Here is a 13,526-nt window from a genome sequence, read left to right on the forward strand (position 1 = left end):
GCCACTGCAAGTCTGGCCGGGATTGGATTACAAAATCTCTTGCTGGGTGCGGGGCAACCTTGGAACGCACTTTCTTTTGTTTCTCCCCCTCCAAACCGCCTTTTCCATTTCCTCCCTCCCGACGCTTCCTTCTCTCGCCAGCGCAAGCCTTGACGGCGAAACATTGTACGTAACTTGTCCCAACTCTCTCATCTTCCATTGAGCATTAGAATATCGCATCCCTTTCACTCCCCTTGGCTCACTTTTCACTCAGTCCTTGACTCACTCGCCGAGAGTTGAGCCACCGCTCAAGAGTAACATAAGAGCTAATCAACCCCGCGCGCAGTCTTTTTTTCTTCTCCCAGACCCGCAGACTATACTCCCGAGTTTCGAGTCTGCCCAGCGTGCGAATTTTCCTGTCGCCGCCAACTCAAAACCTTGCTGTGCCGTTCTCGAGGCACCAACCCAATACCTCCTACAAGCAAGACCCGATTTCATTTAGACAGGTTTTTACCTCAAAACAATCAAAATGGTCAAGTAAGTTCCAGCCATCGCCGTCTCTGCTGATTCCCCGGCCTTCACCCGTTCAAACATTCGATCTGGAGAGAATCTTCTACAGACTCCAAACCTTGCATACACCATGATAAACACCTCTCCTCCGCCAACATCCTCTTCCATGGAGATCTAATAACACCGACCGATCTGGAGGATGACGCTTTGCTAACTTAGACACCCTCCGCAGTTTCACGGTCGATGAGATCCACGGTCTCATGAAGAAGCCGTCCAATGTTCGTAACATGAGTGTTATTGCTCATGTCGATCACGGCAAATCTACCCTGACGGACTCCCTTCTGGCCAAGGCTGGTATCATTTCCACCGGAAAGGCTGGCGATGCCCGCGCTACCGATACTCGTGCCGACGAGCAGGAGCGTACGTCCACCAATTTCCCCCGGTAATATAATCGGTGTAAGGCAGAATAGTATACTGACGACGATTGAAAAATATAGGTGGTATCACGATCAAGTCGACTGCCATCTCCCTGTACGCTACTCTTCCCGAAGGCGAGGATCTCAAGGACATCAAGGGCCAGGAGTCGGATGGCACCGACTTCCTGATTAACCTGATCGACTCACCCGGTCACGTTGATTTCTCTTCTGAGGTCACTGCTGCTCTCCGTGTTACTGACGGAGCCCTCGTTGGTGAGCATAAATCTCGTGCAACTCCTCAGATCCACTCCATATACTAACCCTATGTGTCAGTCGTCGACACCGTCGAGGGTGTGTGCGTGCAGACCGAGACTGTGCTCCGCCAGGCTCTCGGTGAGCGTATCAAGCCTGTTGTTGTCATCAACAAGGTCGACCGTGCTCTGCTCGAGCTGCAGGTCTCCAAGGAGGATCTGTACCAGTCCTTCTCCCGTACCATCGAGTCGGTCAACGTCGTCATTTCCACCTACTTCGACAAGAGCCTCGGTGATGTCCAGGTCTACCCTGACAAGGGCACCGTTGCTTTCGGTTCCGGTCTGCACGGCTGGGCCTTCACCATCCGTCAGTTCGCCGTCCGTTACGCCAAGAAGTTCGGTGTCGACCGCAACAAGATGATGGAGCGTCTCTGGGGCGACAATTACTTCAACCCCAAGACCAAGAAGTGGACCAAGAACGGTACCTACGAGGGCCAGCAGCTCGAGCGTGCCTTCAACCAGTTCATCCTGGACCCCATCTTCAAGATCTTCTCTGCCGTCATGAACTTCAAGAAGGACGAGGTCGCCACCCTCCTCGGCAAGCTCGAGCTCAAGCTGGCTCCCGAGGACCGTGACAAGGAGGGCAAGCAGCTGCTTAAGGCTGTCATGCGGACTTTCCTGCCCGCTGCCGACTCTCTTCTGGAGATGATGATCCTGCACCTGCCTTCCCCCAAGACCGCTCAGAAGTACCGTGCCGAGACCCTGTATGAGGGTCCTCAGGACGACAAGATCTTCGCCTCCATCCGTGACTGTGAGTCTGACCCCGAGAAGGCGGACCTCATGCTCTACGTGTCCAAGATGGTGCCCACCTCCGATAAGGGCCGTTTCTACGCCTTCGGCCGTGTCTTCTCCGGTACCGTCAAGTCTGGTGTCAAGGTCCGCATTCAGGGCCCCAACTACGTCCCTGGCAAGAAGGAGGACCTCCACGAGAAGGCTATCCAGCGTGTCGTCCTCATGATGGGTGGCAAGGTTGAGGCCATCGACGACATCCCCGCCGGTAACATTGTTGGTCTGGTCGGTATTGACCAGTTCCTGCTCAAGTCGGGTACCATCACCACCGATAAGGCGGCCCACAACCTCAAGGTTATGAAGTTCTCCGTCTCGCCCGTCGTGCAGCGCTCCGTCCAGGTTAAGAACGCCCAAGATCTTCCCAAGCTGGTTGAGGGTCTCAAGCGTCTCTCCAAGTCTGACCCTTGTGTCCTGACTACCACCTCCCCCTCTGGTGAGCACATCGTTGCTGGTGCTGGTGAGCTCCACCTGGAGATTTGCCTGAACGACCTGGAGCACGACCACGCTGGTGTTCCTCTCATCATCTCCGACCCTGTCGTCCAGTACCGTGAGACCGTTGGTGCCAAGTCCAGCATGACTGCGCTCTCCAAGTCCCCCAACAAGCACAACCGTCTGTACATGGTTGCCGAGCCTCTGGATGAGGAGCTCTCCCTGGCCATTGAGAATGGCAAGGTCACCCCCCGTGACGATTTCAAGGCCCGTGCCCGTGTCCTCGCTGATGACTTCGGCTGGGATGTCACCGATGCCCGAAAGATCTGGACCTTCGGCCCCGACACCACCGGTGCCAACCTGCTCGTCGACCAGACAAAGGCCGTCCAGTACCTCAACGAAATCAAGGACTCTGTTGTCTCTGGTTTCCAGTGGGCTACCCGTGAGGGTCCTGTCGCTGAGGAGCCCATGCGTTCCGTGCGCTGGAACATCCTCGATGTGACCCTGCACGCCGATGCTATCCACCGTGGCGGTGGTCAGCTCATCCCCACTGCCCGCCGTGTCCTGTACGCGGCTGCCCTGCTTGCCGAGCCGGCTCTCCAGGAGCCTGTGTTCCTGTGCGAGATCCAGGTGCCCGAGCAGGCTATGGGCGGTGTCTACGGTGTCCTCACTCGGAGACGTGGTCACGTCTTCGGCGAGGAGCAGCGCCCCGGTACTCCTCTGTTCACCATCAAGTCCTACCTGCCCGTCATGGAGTCTTTCGGCTTCAACGGCGATCTGCGTGCCGCCACCTCTGGCCAGGCCTTCCCCCAGTCCGTGTTCGACCACTGGCAGCTGCTGCCCGGTGGCTCGCCCCTCGACCCTACTTCCAAGGTCGGTACGCTTGTGCAGGAGATGCGTAAGCGCAAGGCTATCAAGGTTGAGGTGCCCGGTGTTGAGAACGTAAGTTTCCATGTGATGCCTGATTGATTTACAAAACTTGTCACTGACATCTTCCTTGCAGTATTACGACAAGCTGTAAACGCCTCTCATCGATGCTCATAGACCTTTCCCGCCGCCTTACATGGCGCATTTCATAGAATGTGTTTTCTTCGGCAAGCATCTTGCTCGCTTACCCAAAAGCCGGAAAAGCAATCTACGATATCAAAACGACGAGAAATTGGGGATGTGAAGAGCGAGTGGATGTCGAGAAAACAAGCACCGGGATACACCACGAATGTCCAACTTTACACGCTTGTAGTCACACTGGGGAATTTAATTTGATTTTGTTCAACAAAAATGTGCCTCTTTGTAATGGCAGCCTCCTGTCTGTATCGATGAGGCCTCTCATGTTTGTCTCAAAAGTCCTGATCAAATGTCCTTTGCCCCTCAGAACTTCCGTTAAGATCATCTTTCTTGGATGTATATCTGTGCACATGTACTCGGGTATACCAGACAACATTGCGTTGCCAGAAAAGAACCACATGAAGCGGAGAAGAAGAAGCAATCTTCAAGAAATAAAGCACACGATCTGAGTGAAATTCAGGGCTTCGCCTGAAGGTAAGGGGCTGAAGGACCAGGCCCGCAGCTACTATAATATAAAGCCCGAGGCTGAGCACGGGGGCGAAGCTAGTGAGGGATGGATAAATACGCAATGAGGAACAAAAAGACAAAAGGCTGACCTTGCAAAACCATTTTCCCAAAAGAGACTGTCCATAACATCATTGAGGACTCTTCCTAAGGAAAAAAGCGTGTGTTCATAGACATCCGATACCAAATTAATCACAAGCTATGGGACCCGCCTCCTAGGCTCCAGGAAAATACAAATTTCTACCAAGGCATACAATTATGAACAGCAGCGGGACTGAGGCCAGCTTGCCTGAGGCAATTCTGATCTGGGTCCTCCAGGTTCTCAGAGCGGTGACCGCGATACTCTTTGGCACGTTCAGCATACTGTCTTGGAAGATTGCAGACGAAGCCAACCAGCTGTCCAACAGCCATTCAGATGGCAGACACGGCGAACATGATTGCGCTGATCGCAATATGTGCCGGGGCCTCGTCTGATGTGAGTCTTGAAGCCACACTGGAGAACTCGCACTCGGGTAGTAGGAAGATCCTAGGCACTGACTCCGATTTAGACATCACCTCCGGAGATCTGTGCTGCCGTCCAAGGCGCCGTAGAGGCGACTCTATCTCAGCTGGCATCGTCTTACTTTGGGCCCATGACCCCATCGGCTCTGCCCAGCACGACGTATCCGGCAAATACCAGCGGTGCCTCTAATGCACTGAGTATTTCGACAACTACTGAGACCACTGTTGTGACGAAGATAGAAGTGTCATCTTCGTCCATTTCGGAGCCAACGAGCGAAACGTCTACCTCCACAACCAGCACCTCTGGAACTAGTTCAAGTGCCCTCGACAGTTGCACATGTACCGAGATGACTACTGTGGTACCAACAATGTCCAACACAGGGGCAGTGCCGAGCCCGACCGGCGCGACCAGCGCGGCCCATCCGGAGGTGCCCGCCTAATAACTTCTAGCCAGAAACTAGGTCTCGGCCTTGGTTTTGGGATAGGGTTTATTGTGAGTCTTATCAGCGGCTTAAGGCTTTGGGCCATCGTCAAGAAGAGGAGACGTGCTCCGGAGGTTCCTCCGAAGTCAGAATACCTTCATGTACCTCCTAAACAAGGCCAGGGGTTGTAGTATCGAGAGCAGCTAGGAGTGGGCGGAAGCCAAGTGAATTAGGTAGGTATGGGGAGGAGTGCCCAGAGCACGCAAAATCCGTATATGTCGGTGTTTCTTTGGCATTGTTTGCTACTCTCGATATTGGATATGCTTGTACGTCTCTGGAGGGAAAGACTAATGTTGATAGTCGACGCATTCGGCCCCTGCACCCTAGAACGGAGAGAGTCGTGGGTCGTCGAACTGTGTATTGGGAACGAATATCTATTTTCTGGCTGTTTGATCCCGTTCTTCTCCTTCCTCTTTTCACTTCCTTTATTTTTTTTCGAGGGGGGGGGGGTGTTCCATTATAAACTGAGCGTGTAAGTATTAGAAAAGGTTCTGTGTGATATAGATCCACTGACATGAAGCGGATACTCGCATGCTCCGTAGAGAGTATGTCAATTATGGTCAGTCTAGCAGGCAAATCATAAAAGATGAAAGGCTAATACTAGAGACAGGTTCCGACAATCCACTACTGAGATCTCATGTGAATAAACAAAAGGAGCAGCAAATTTGATTATATCTGGAGATCGCTCAGGAGAATATAATATTGCAATTTTGCTGGAGGTAAGTCAAATGTGTTAACGCAGGACACAACGGAAGCTAAAGCTGCTTGTCCTCTAATTCTACAGATCCCCTACACCCCTAACCCTCCTCTCTCCCATGTCTAGGCACTCTAGGTTCCTTTGGTGCCAGCAACTCAATCTTAGCACTAAGCTTGTTAGCCTACCCTTGGCCCCGGCTCTGGCCCCGTCGCTTGAGCCCATCTTTTTTGTCAACGCGTAGGCAGAGACGAGTGATGTGCTACTGTATTTATCCATCTCAAATCCCCCAAAGCGTACTTGCTTGAAACACACCTGCACACCTACAAAGGCGGTCGCGTCTTCAACTGAGAACTTTGCGCTGACACTTTACTTGTTCTCTTTGCTATCATCCTCATTAATGCCAACATTTACCTACAGCAGTGGGAAAGATGCTGTTTCCCGAGGAGGACTCGCCAGTGCTGAAGGACTGGATCGTCAAGCGTCTCGAGAATACGTGTGTTGCGCCTCTGCGCCTCCCACCACACCTCACTCTCCACGAATGTGTCGCTGACTTTGGAATCTCTCACAGCTCGGATGCCGATGCTGATGTTCTCGCCGATTATGTCCTTGCCCTCTTGCACAACGCGAACGACGGTGCGAATATCCAGGAAGTCTTCGAGGAAGAGATCACCCCCTTTCTCAAGGAAGGTAGGATGCGTCGTTGCTGTTCGAGCGCTCAAATGCAGGGCTGAGACTCTCCAAACATAGATACGAAGTTGTTCGCAAACGACCTGATCGAGACAATCAAATACAAGTCCTACATCCCCGGCGCACCTCCTCCCCCTCCCAAGTCGCAACCAGCTCTTACCTCCGCCACCGCCACTCCTCAACCCTCTCTTGGGCTTACGCCGCCCGGCCAGTCGCCCTTCCCGACCGGTCCAGCAGCTGGCTCGCGTAAGCGTGGCTTCCAGGACCGTGGCGACTTGGATGCGCCAAATGGACGAGACCAGTTCCAGGGAGGCAGCCGCCCGATCAAACAGCCACGCCGCGGTGGGCGCAGGGGCTACGTCGACCCGGACAGGCCCCGGCCGGTACAACAACCGCAGTATGGGTACCCCGGCGCGCCAGGACAGAATGCGCCGCCGCCCTTCGTGCCTCCAGGCCCTGCCGCCCCGATGCCCGGCTTCGATCCGACTAACCCCATGGAGGCCCTGCGGCAGCTCCAGCAGCTCCAGCAGCAGCTCCAGATGCAGATGGCTCCCTTTTCGGACTACGGCCAGCAGCAGCAGGGCTTCTCGGCACAGAGGCCAGGACCGCAGAAGAGGAGAGGACGGTGTCGCGACTACGACACAAAGGGCTACTGCGCGAGGGGTCAGAACTGCTTGTATGAGCACAGCAACGGCAGCGAGGCCATGTATACTCTGCCCACACCGCAGAAATCAGGGCAGATACAGCTTCCCAAAGAAGGTCAGTTCACGTCCATTCTCCTGTGTACCACTGGTCCAGCTTTGAGCCTCTCTCACTTCCCGGGCTATGTCTTTTTGGTGTCTGAATTCCCTTTGAGGCTTTCATCCGTTGCTTCAAGCACTTAACAAGATGCTTTCTTTTTGGCGCACCAGGTCTAACGCAATAAACAGAACATGATCCAAACAACAACTCTATGATGATGTTACCTCCGCAGTTGCCCAACATTCCCTCGGCCCAGCAGAACAAAAACTTCACTCCTCAGCGCAAAGACAACCGCCGTGGTCAGCAGCAGCGCAATAACGGTGTACCACGCGCCCCATTCTCAGTGGTCGGTCCTGTCCAAGACAGGACCAAGACAAAGGTGGTGGTTGAGAGCATACCTGAGGAGAATTTTGACGAGGCCCAGGTCCGCGAATTCTTTTCGCAGTTTGGAAACATCGAGGAGGTCACAATGATGCCTTACAAGCGACTCGCTACCGTCAAGTTTGAGAAATGGGACTCGGCCAATGCGGCATACAAATCCCCCAAGGCCATCTTCGGCAACCGATTCGTCAAGGTGTTCTGGTACAAAGACGACAAGCTCGCTGGGAACGGGAAGGCTGGCGCGAACGGGATGGAGAACGGCACAGCGGCGACAGAGGGAGGAGCTGGCGCATCAGCAGGCGATGACCAGGAGGAAGGGTTTGACATGGAAGAGTTCACGCGGAAACAGGAAGAGGCGCAGAAGATCCACGAGGAGAAGCAGCGCCAGAAGCTGGAGCTCGACAAGCAGCGTGCAGAACTCGAAAAGAAACAGAAGGAGTTGCAGGCGAAGCAAATGGCAGAGAAGCAACGCCTCCTGGCCAAGCTAGGTGGTGCACAGAAGGACTCGCCGGCTTCAGCAGCAGCCGTTGTCAAAGATGAAGGCACCGAGGGCTTGAAGCCATCTTCTACGCAGACCGAGGCCCTCCGAGCAACACTGGCGAAACTGCAGGAGGAGGCCAAGGTGTTCGGTCTGGACCCTGATGCGCAGCTGGAGGACGATGCTTCGGTGTCGACGTATGCAGGATATGCCCCTCATGGCAGAGGCGGTTTCTACAAGGGTCGCGCGAGCTACACGCCGCGGGCATCATACAGAGGTGGTCGTGGTGGCAGGGGCAATCTCCACGCGGCCTATGCAGCATTCTCACTGGATAACCGGCCCAAAAAGGTTGCGCTGGCTGGTGTAGATCTCTCAGTGCCTGAAAAGGATGAGGCGCTGAGACAACACCTCTTCGTAAGCACCCCTTTTTCCTAATCATTTCGATTATTTTGCCGTGAGGATCTCATGTACTGACACCAATCTTCCTTTCTTCTTCCATTACACAGAGCCTTGGGGAGTTCGCCGCCGAAATCCAAGTCACCCCAGCAGTAACACACATCAGCTTCAACGATCGCAAGGCCGCGGAAAATTTCTACCACAGCGTCAATACCAAGGCCGTGCCCGGCCTGTCCGAGGGCGAAGGCGAAGAGGTCCAGGTCTCTTGGGTTTCCAACACTGCTGGGCCCTTACCCGGCAGCTCCACCCACAAGGTCGACTTCTCCTCTTCTTCCTCTGCCGCGGCTGCCAATGGTGCCGCCTCGGCTGACGACGGCCTCGACGCGACCGCGACGGACCCCAGTGCCGGCGCCACTGCTCACCAGGGAGGTAGCGGCGGCCAGGCCCAGCAGGAGGCTGTGGGCGCCGAGATGGACTACGATGTTGCGGGCGAGAACGAGTGGGATGTCGAGTAGGGCGACCACCGGTCTCGCTGATTTCATGGCGTTGGTTGTAGTCTGACGTCGTGCGATGGTTTTCTTTGGATCTCTTTCGTCGGGTCTTAAGTTATTGGACACTTGGAAACTCGCGATCGTGCGATTCTTGGTGAATGCGGTGTCGGATTTGTGAGTTGAGAGTGGACTGGAGGCTACAGGAGCTAGCAGCGAGATGTCGTTGTGATAAAGCTGCTGTGGCGTGGCATGGCAGTGGGGAGGGGCCACCCGAAGGGGGGGGGGGGGGGAGGGTCATTCATAGGATGGACGACTTGCTGGGTGACGGCAAACCGGCTCGGTCAATTATTCAATAGGGGCTTTATCTTCTTTCTCTCTCTCTCTCTCTCTCCCTACATGGAAGGGCTGTCTAATACAACCAAGCATAGCGTAGCACTTTATTCAATGTTCTTTCTCTGATTCTTCTCTGCATACCGGCGTTTAGGGGGAAAACGGTGGAGAGACGGCGGAAAAGCAATGGTGATCACGCTTGAAAAGGGAAACACAGAGCAGAAAGAGGATCTCTGACGCTGGGTCCTCATAATATAACATCGTTATGGCGTGTTTGTCGAATAGGGACTGACTGTAGACCTCACAGTTTAGCATAGGCGAATCATATCAACAGCCGAGGTGTTTTAGCATGAAGTTCGATATCCAATGAGCTAGGGCTGATCAATTGCGTGAGGGTTTGGCAATATCGTTCCTCTACCTGTAGCGATCATTTCGCAAGTGATTTCTCCCTGCGCATCGTCTTCTACTTTGGCAGACTTTTCGTCCATCCTCAGTCTGGGTTTTTCTTGTCTAACCCTGCTGCTGTCGTTACACCTCACACCATGACTTTCAATTCCTCTCCGCTACGCTCCTATCTCTCTTCGACGGGGTGCGGCCTCTGTTGAAGCGAGGCTGGCCTCCATCCGTCCATTTGACATGACATGATCGTCATTCAGAATCCTAACCTGACCAAGCTCCACAGGAGCGTGTTGAACTCCCAAATAAATGCTGCCCATTTTGCCGCCCTTGCCCTCTTTTCTTTTTTTTTTGTTAAAATTCCCCTCCCTTTTTGAATGTCCCCTGGGTATCGATCGTTGAGATGAAAACATGATGCCGCTACTGCATCCCTCCTCTCTTCATGGCCAAGTCCTGTCCTGGCAAGAGGAAATCGGGGAGAACGCCGTTCTGCCCAATGAGAATTTTGTTGAAAAACAAAGGAGAGAAAAGAGCAGAAGAAAAAAGATGAGCCAACATCTTTCTCTTTCCTCTTTGCTGTTCCCCTAGATTTGCGCCTCCCATCCCGCCCCTAGTATGCCAGATATTGTTGAAATTAGAATGTTGAATCTCGGTGGAAAAAGGAAAAAAAAACGCCTGCCCTCTGGGACCCATGCAACCCATATCGTTAAGGAAAGGGGGGTTGATCTCGATTTGATCATGTATACATGTCTCATGTCTCCACGTTGGTTGTGGACTACGTGAGACATTGCCAACACGTGTGTGTACGTGTGCCCGTTGGCGAAAAGTGATTAAGTGAGAAAACTGTGTATTCGCTCCGTCGTGTTAAATTCAGGTCGTATCAGTCATCATTCCATTATATGGAGTTTGAGGCGCTGTTGAAGCCTCTTAATACCCAGGCCGTGTATGCATGCATGCGCAGCTGGGCAAGATTAGTTTGCCGTGGCGGGTCCGTCCGGCTGGACCTCAACGCTCAGGTCCTTGACTTTGAGGTCACTCGTGATCTCAAAGATCGTGCGTGGCTGGTGGAAATCATTGTTTACTAGGGTGTCGAGAAGTTAGTAGGGAGCCCTCTCAAGGATTCCAATAACACATGTTACAGGGCAGAGAGGGAAAAGACTCACCGATGTTAACAAGACGCCACTCCCTCATCATGCGCTCGAGCAGGATGCGGCTGGGGCTGCCTGCATCAAAGCACCTCGCCCAGTCCATGCCGAGCTGGAAAGCCTCGTCTTTCCAGGCGAGGAAGCTAATGGACTCGACAATGGTGGGCTGGACGATCTCCTTGCCGGGAAACACGCCCCAGGTGACTGCATTGGGACCCTCTGACGGCGTGTTGGTCTTGAAGTCGCCGGCCTTGGTGGTGGCGTAATAGGTCAAGTCTGGGTTCTTCTCGATGCGCGAAATCAACTCGGGGAAGACGTCTGGCGAGACAAAGAGTTCCACATAGGCCTTCTGGTAGACGAAGCCGTTCTTGGGGCCCCAGCCGTGAACAGGGTGGTTCGACTTGACGCCGTTGACGGCGGGCTGCGAGTTGATGGTGATCAGACCCCTGCTGTTAAGGGCGATGAGGTCGTCAATGATGGGGCCGGCCTCGCCGGTGAGGGGCGCCTCGCTCCAGGGGAGAGAGTCGAGCTCCTTGTTCAGGTACCTAACGAAAACGTTGGAGATGTCCTGGATGGACTTGGGCTCGCCCCACTTCTTGCGGTTCTGCTCGTTGGTGCCGGTCAGGCCGATGCCGTAGGCGTCCAGCTCGCCAAAGGCAGGGGAGCGGGAGTCGCCCCAGCGGCCATTGGGAAATTCGTCCCAGTCCATGGTCCTCGAGATGTACGACTTGTTCCTATTGCGCCAGAAGATGGGGCGCACGTCCTCCTGCCGCCTGCCGAGGGCAAGGGACTGCTTCCATGGTAAGGACTGCTGAATGGGGCTGCGCTCCGAGGGCAGCCAGTCCAGCTCCTCGAGAACCATGCGCGTGGCCTGTGCCAGGTTCATGGTGTAGAAGTGCAGGTGGGGGATACCGGCAGCGACGATCTTACGGCACATGTCGGCGACGAGAGTCTTGCCGAGGTCGCGGACAGCAACGTCGTCGTTCTTGACAGGCTCCAGGGCAGCCATGAACTCATCGGGAACCCTGCAGTTCATGTGGTTGGCCCGCCGCAGGAAGCTGGCATAGGTAGCGATAGGCATGATGCCGGGGAGGATGGGCACGTCGATACCGCGGGCCCGAACCTTGGCTACCCAACGCAGGAAGTTGTCGACGTCGTAGAACATCTGGGTAACAATGAAACCGGCGCCAGCGTCCACCTTCTCCTTGAGGTGGTCCAGCAGCTGGTCCTCGTCCTTGTTGTCATCGCAGCCCTCCGGATAGCCGGCGACGCCGATGTCGAAGTGATCGTGGTACGTCTTACGGATATGGCGCACCAGGTCCTTGGCGTAAGTGAAGCCGTCGTCGGCAGCCTCCCATTTCTCCTTGTCCCTGGGCGGGTCGCCCCTCAGCGCGAGGATGTTGGTGCAGCCGGCTTTGTAGGCTTTGCGCAGGGCCTCGTCCACTTTCTCCAGGCCCATGTCAGTGCATGTGAGGTGCATGCAGGTCTCGAGACCAAAATAGGCCTGCGCCTGGCTGACCATCTCGCAGGTAAGCTCGGCAATGCGGCCGCCGGCGCCCCATGTGATGTCGATGAACTTGGGGCCGAAGTGGTCCATACGCTCGATGCGGTCGTAGAGGTTCTGGACGCCGGTGAGGGTCTTTGGTGGGAAGTACTCGAAAGAGAAGGAGGGCTGGCCCGTCCTCTCGGCGTCTGCGATCATCTCTTTGATGTGCATCTTGGCGGCGCTTCGTGGTGGTGGTGGTGGCAGGGAGAAGGGGAGAGCGAAGGGAGCGAGGGAGGATCTCTCGTGGGCTCAGAACGGTCCGATGCTCTCCGAGCTTAGACTGAACGGGAGGAAGGAGGAGGAGGGTCGAAATTATTAGTGAGAAGGGGTGCTCAGGAAAGAAGCTCTATAGGCAGAGGATGTGTCAGTCAAGGGTGGCTCTTTAAGGTCTTTTAGCTTGCTGTCTCGTAGTACGCAGCCGCAAGTTTCTGGAGAAAGGAAAAGTCCGGACTGGAGACCCTTATTAGTCTGCCCAAGAATATAGTTGGGCGAGAGAAGTTTGTCTTAAGAGGTGCAGCAGGAATGAGAATTTGGGCCGTTGGTTCGGAGACTTCTTGAAAGGCGCCGAGGTCCGTTGGAGTTGACTGGCAGGAAGCTTGCAAACAAAGGGAGCAAAAAAATAAAATTGCAAAGAACAAGGGAAATGAATCGTGAGAGTCAACAGAAAAACCTTACCTTTACAATCTTGAAAGTAAGATATTTAAAAACTCAACTCGTCCCCTTTGTGGATGACTTCTTCTCTATTCCACCATGAGGAGGGATTGGGGAGGGGAGGGGAACAGGGGAGGATGAGAAGAAAGAGGGGTTCTGAAGAGTAAGAGTGTGAGGCTTTGCGTGTGACGATGGAAGTAAGAAGAAGAAGACCGGTGAAAGAGTTTAGCCTCCTCCGACTCGGCGACGACAGTGTCTGCATTGTGCTAAGTCGGATGCGGGCCGGCCTCCCAATACTAAGTCGTTCTGCATGTACTATACAAGGTACAGGTATTTAAGTGCTACTCTACCCTCCACTCACATTCGAATGCCTCTATCCTTCGCTCCCTTTGACTGCAGGAAATAAATATTCCTCTCTTTCCTCTTATTTGCTAGACTGAGCACGCCAGTATGCAACATGCATGTCGCATCTGACCCCTCAATTGGTTGGTCAAGTCAACAGTTCTCCTCCTCCTCAACGTTTCGAAGATAGTACCGAATCAGTGAGTATACATTAAAATTCCGTCATATCGCATAGCATAGGTGCTGACGGCACTAGGGG

General features: G+C 54.2%; 3 protein-coding genes across 3 annotated transcripts; 2 read left to right on the plus strand and 1 right to left on the minus strand.

The window, feature by feature from the left end:
- Window positions 1–96: 96 nt before the first annotated feature.
- Window positions 97–3,715, plus strand: COT-3 (translation elongation factor activity/hyphal growth). Its single transcript, XM_040926182.1, has 6 exons — window positions 97–165; window positions 326–516; window positions 722–909; window positions 987–1,178; window positions 1,239–3,376; window positions 3,438–3,715. The coding sequence occupies exons 2-6, from the start codon at window positions 509–511 to the stop codon at window positions 3,453–3,455; spliced, it is 2,544 nt and encodes an 847-aa protein (XP_040778937.1). The 5' UTR covers window positions 97–165; window positions 326–508; the 3' UTR covers window positions 3,456–3,715.
- Window positions 3,716–6,111: 2,396 nt separating this feature from the next.
- On the plus strand, window positions 6,112–8,881 carry M406DRAFT_252223 (RNA-binding domain-containing protein; the record flags this gene model as incomplete). The annotated part of the gene is made up of 6 exons (XM_040916821.1): window positions 6,112–6,176; window positions 6,252–6,370; window positions 6,431–6,813; window positions 6,883–7,129; window positions 7,300–8,384; window positions 8,477–8,881. 6 exons carry the CDS (start codon window positions 6,112–6,114, stop codon window positions 8,879–8,881), a joined length of 2,304 nt encoding a protein of 767 aa, XP_040778938.1.
- Window positions 8,882–10,554: 1,673 nt separating this feature from the next.
- On the minus strand, window positions 10,555–12,445 carry M406DRAFT_39908 (uncharacterized protein; the record flags this gene model as incomplete). The annotated part of the gene is made up of 2 exons (XM_040924119.1): window positions 10,555–10,664; window positions 10,747–12,445. The coding sequence occupies 2 exons, from the start codon at window positions 12,443–12,445 to the stop codon at window positions 10,555–10,557; spliced, it is 1,809 nt and encodes a 602-aa protein (XP_040778939.1).
- Window positions 12,446–13,526: the final 1,081 nt, after the last annotated feature.

The sequence above is a fragment of the Cryphonectria parasitica genome, assembly GCF_011745365.1.
Source record: "Cryphonectria parasitica EP155 unplaced genomic scaffold M406scaffold_3, whole genome shotgun sequence".
Lineage (NCBI taxonomy): Eukaryota > Fungi > Ascomycota > Sordariomycetes > Diaporthales > Cryphonectriaceae > Cryphonectria > Cryphonectria parasitica.

Coding starts and splice junctions, on each gene's coding strand:
- COT-3 (XM_040926182.1), top strand. Junction 910..986: donor TCGTGCCGACGAGCAGGAGC/GTACGTCCACCA, acceptor TGAAAAATATAG/GTGGTATCACGATCAAGTCG. Junction 1,179..1,238: donor TACTGACGGAGCCCTCGTTG/GTGAGCATAAAT, acceptor CCTATGTGTCAG/TCGTCGACACCGTCGAGGGT.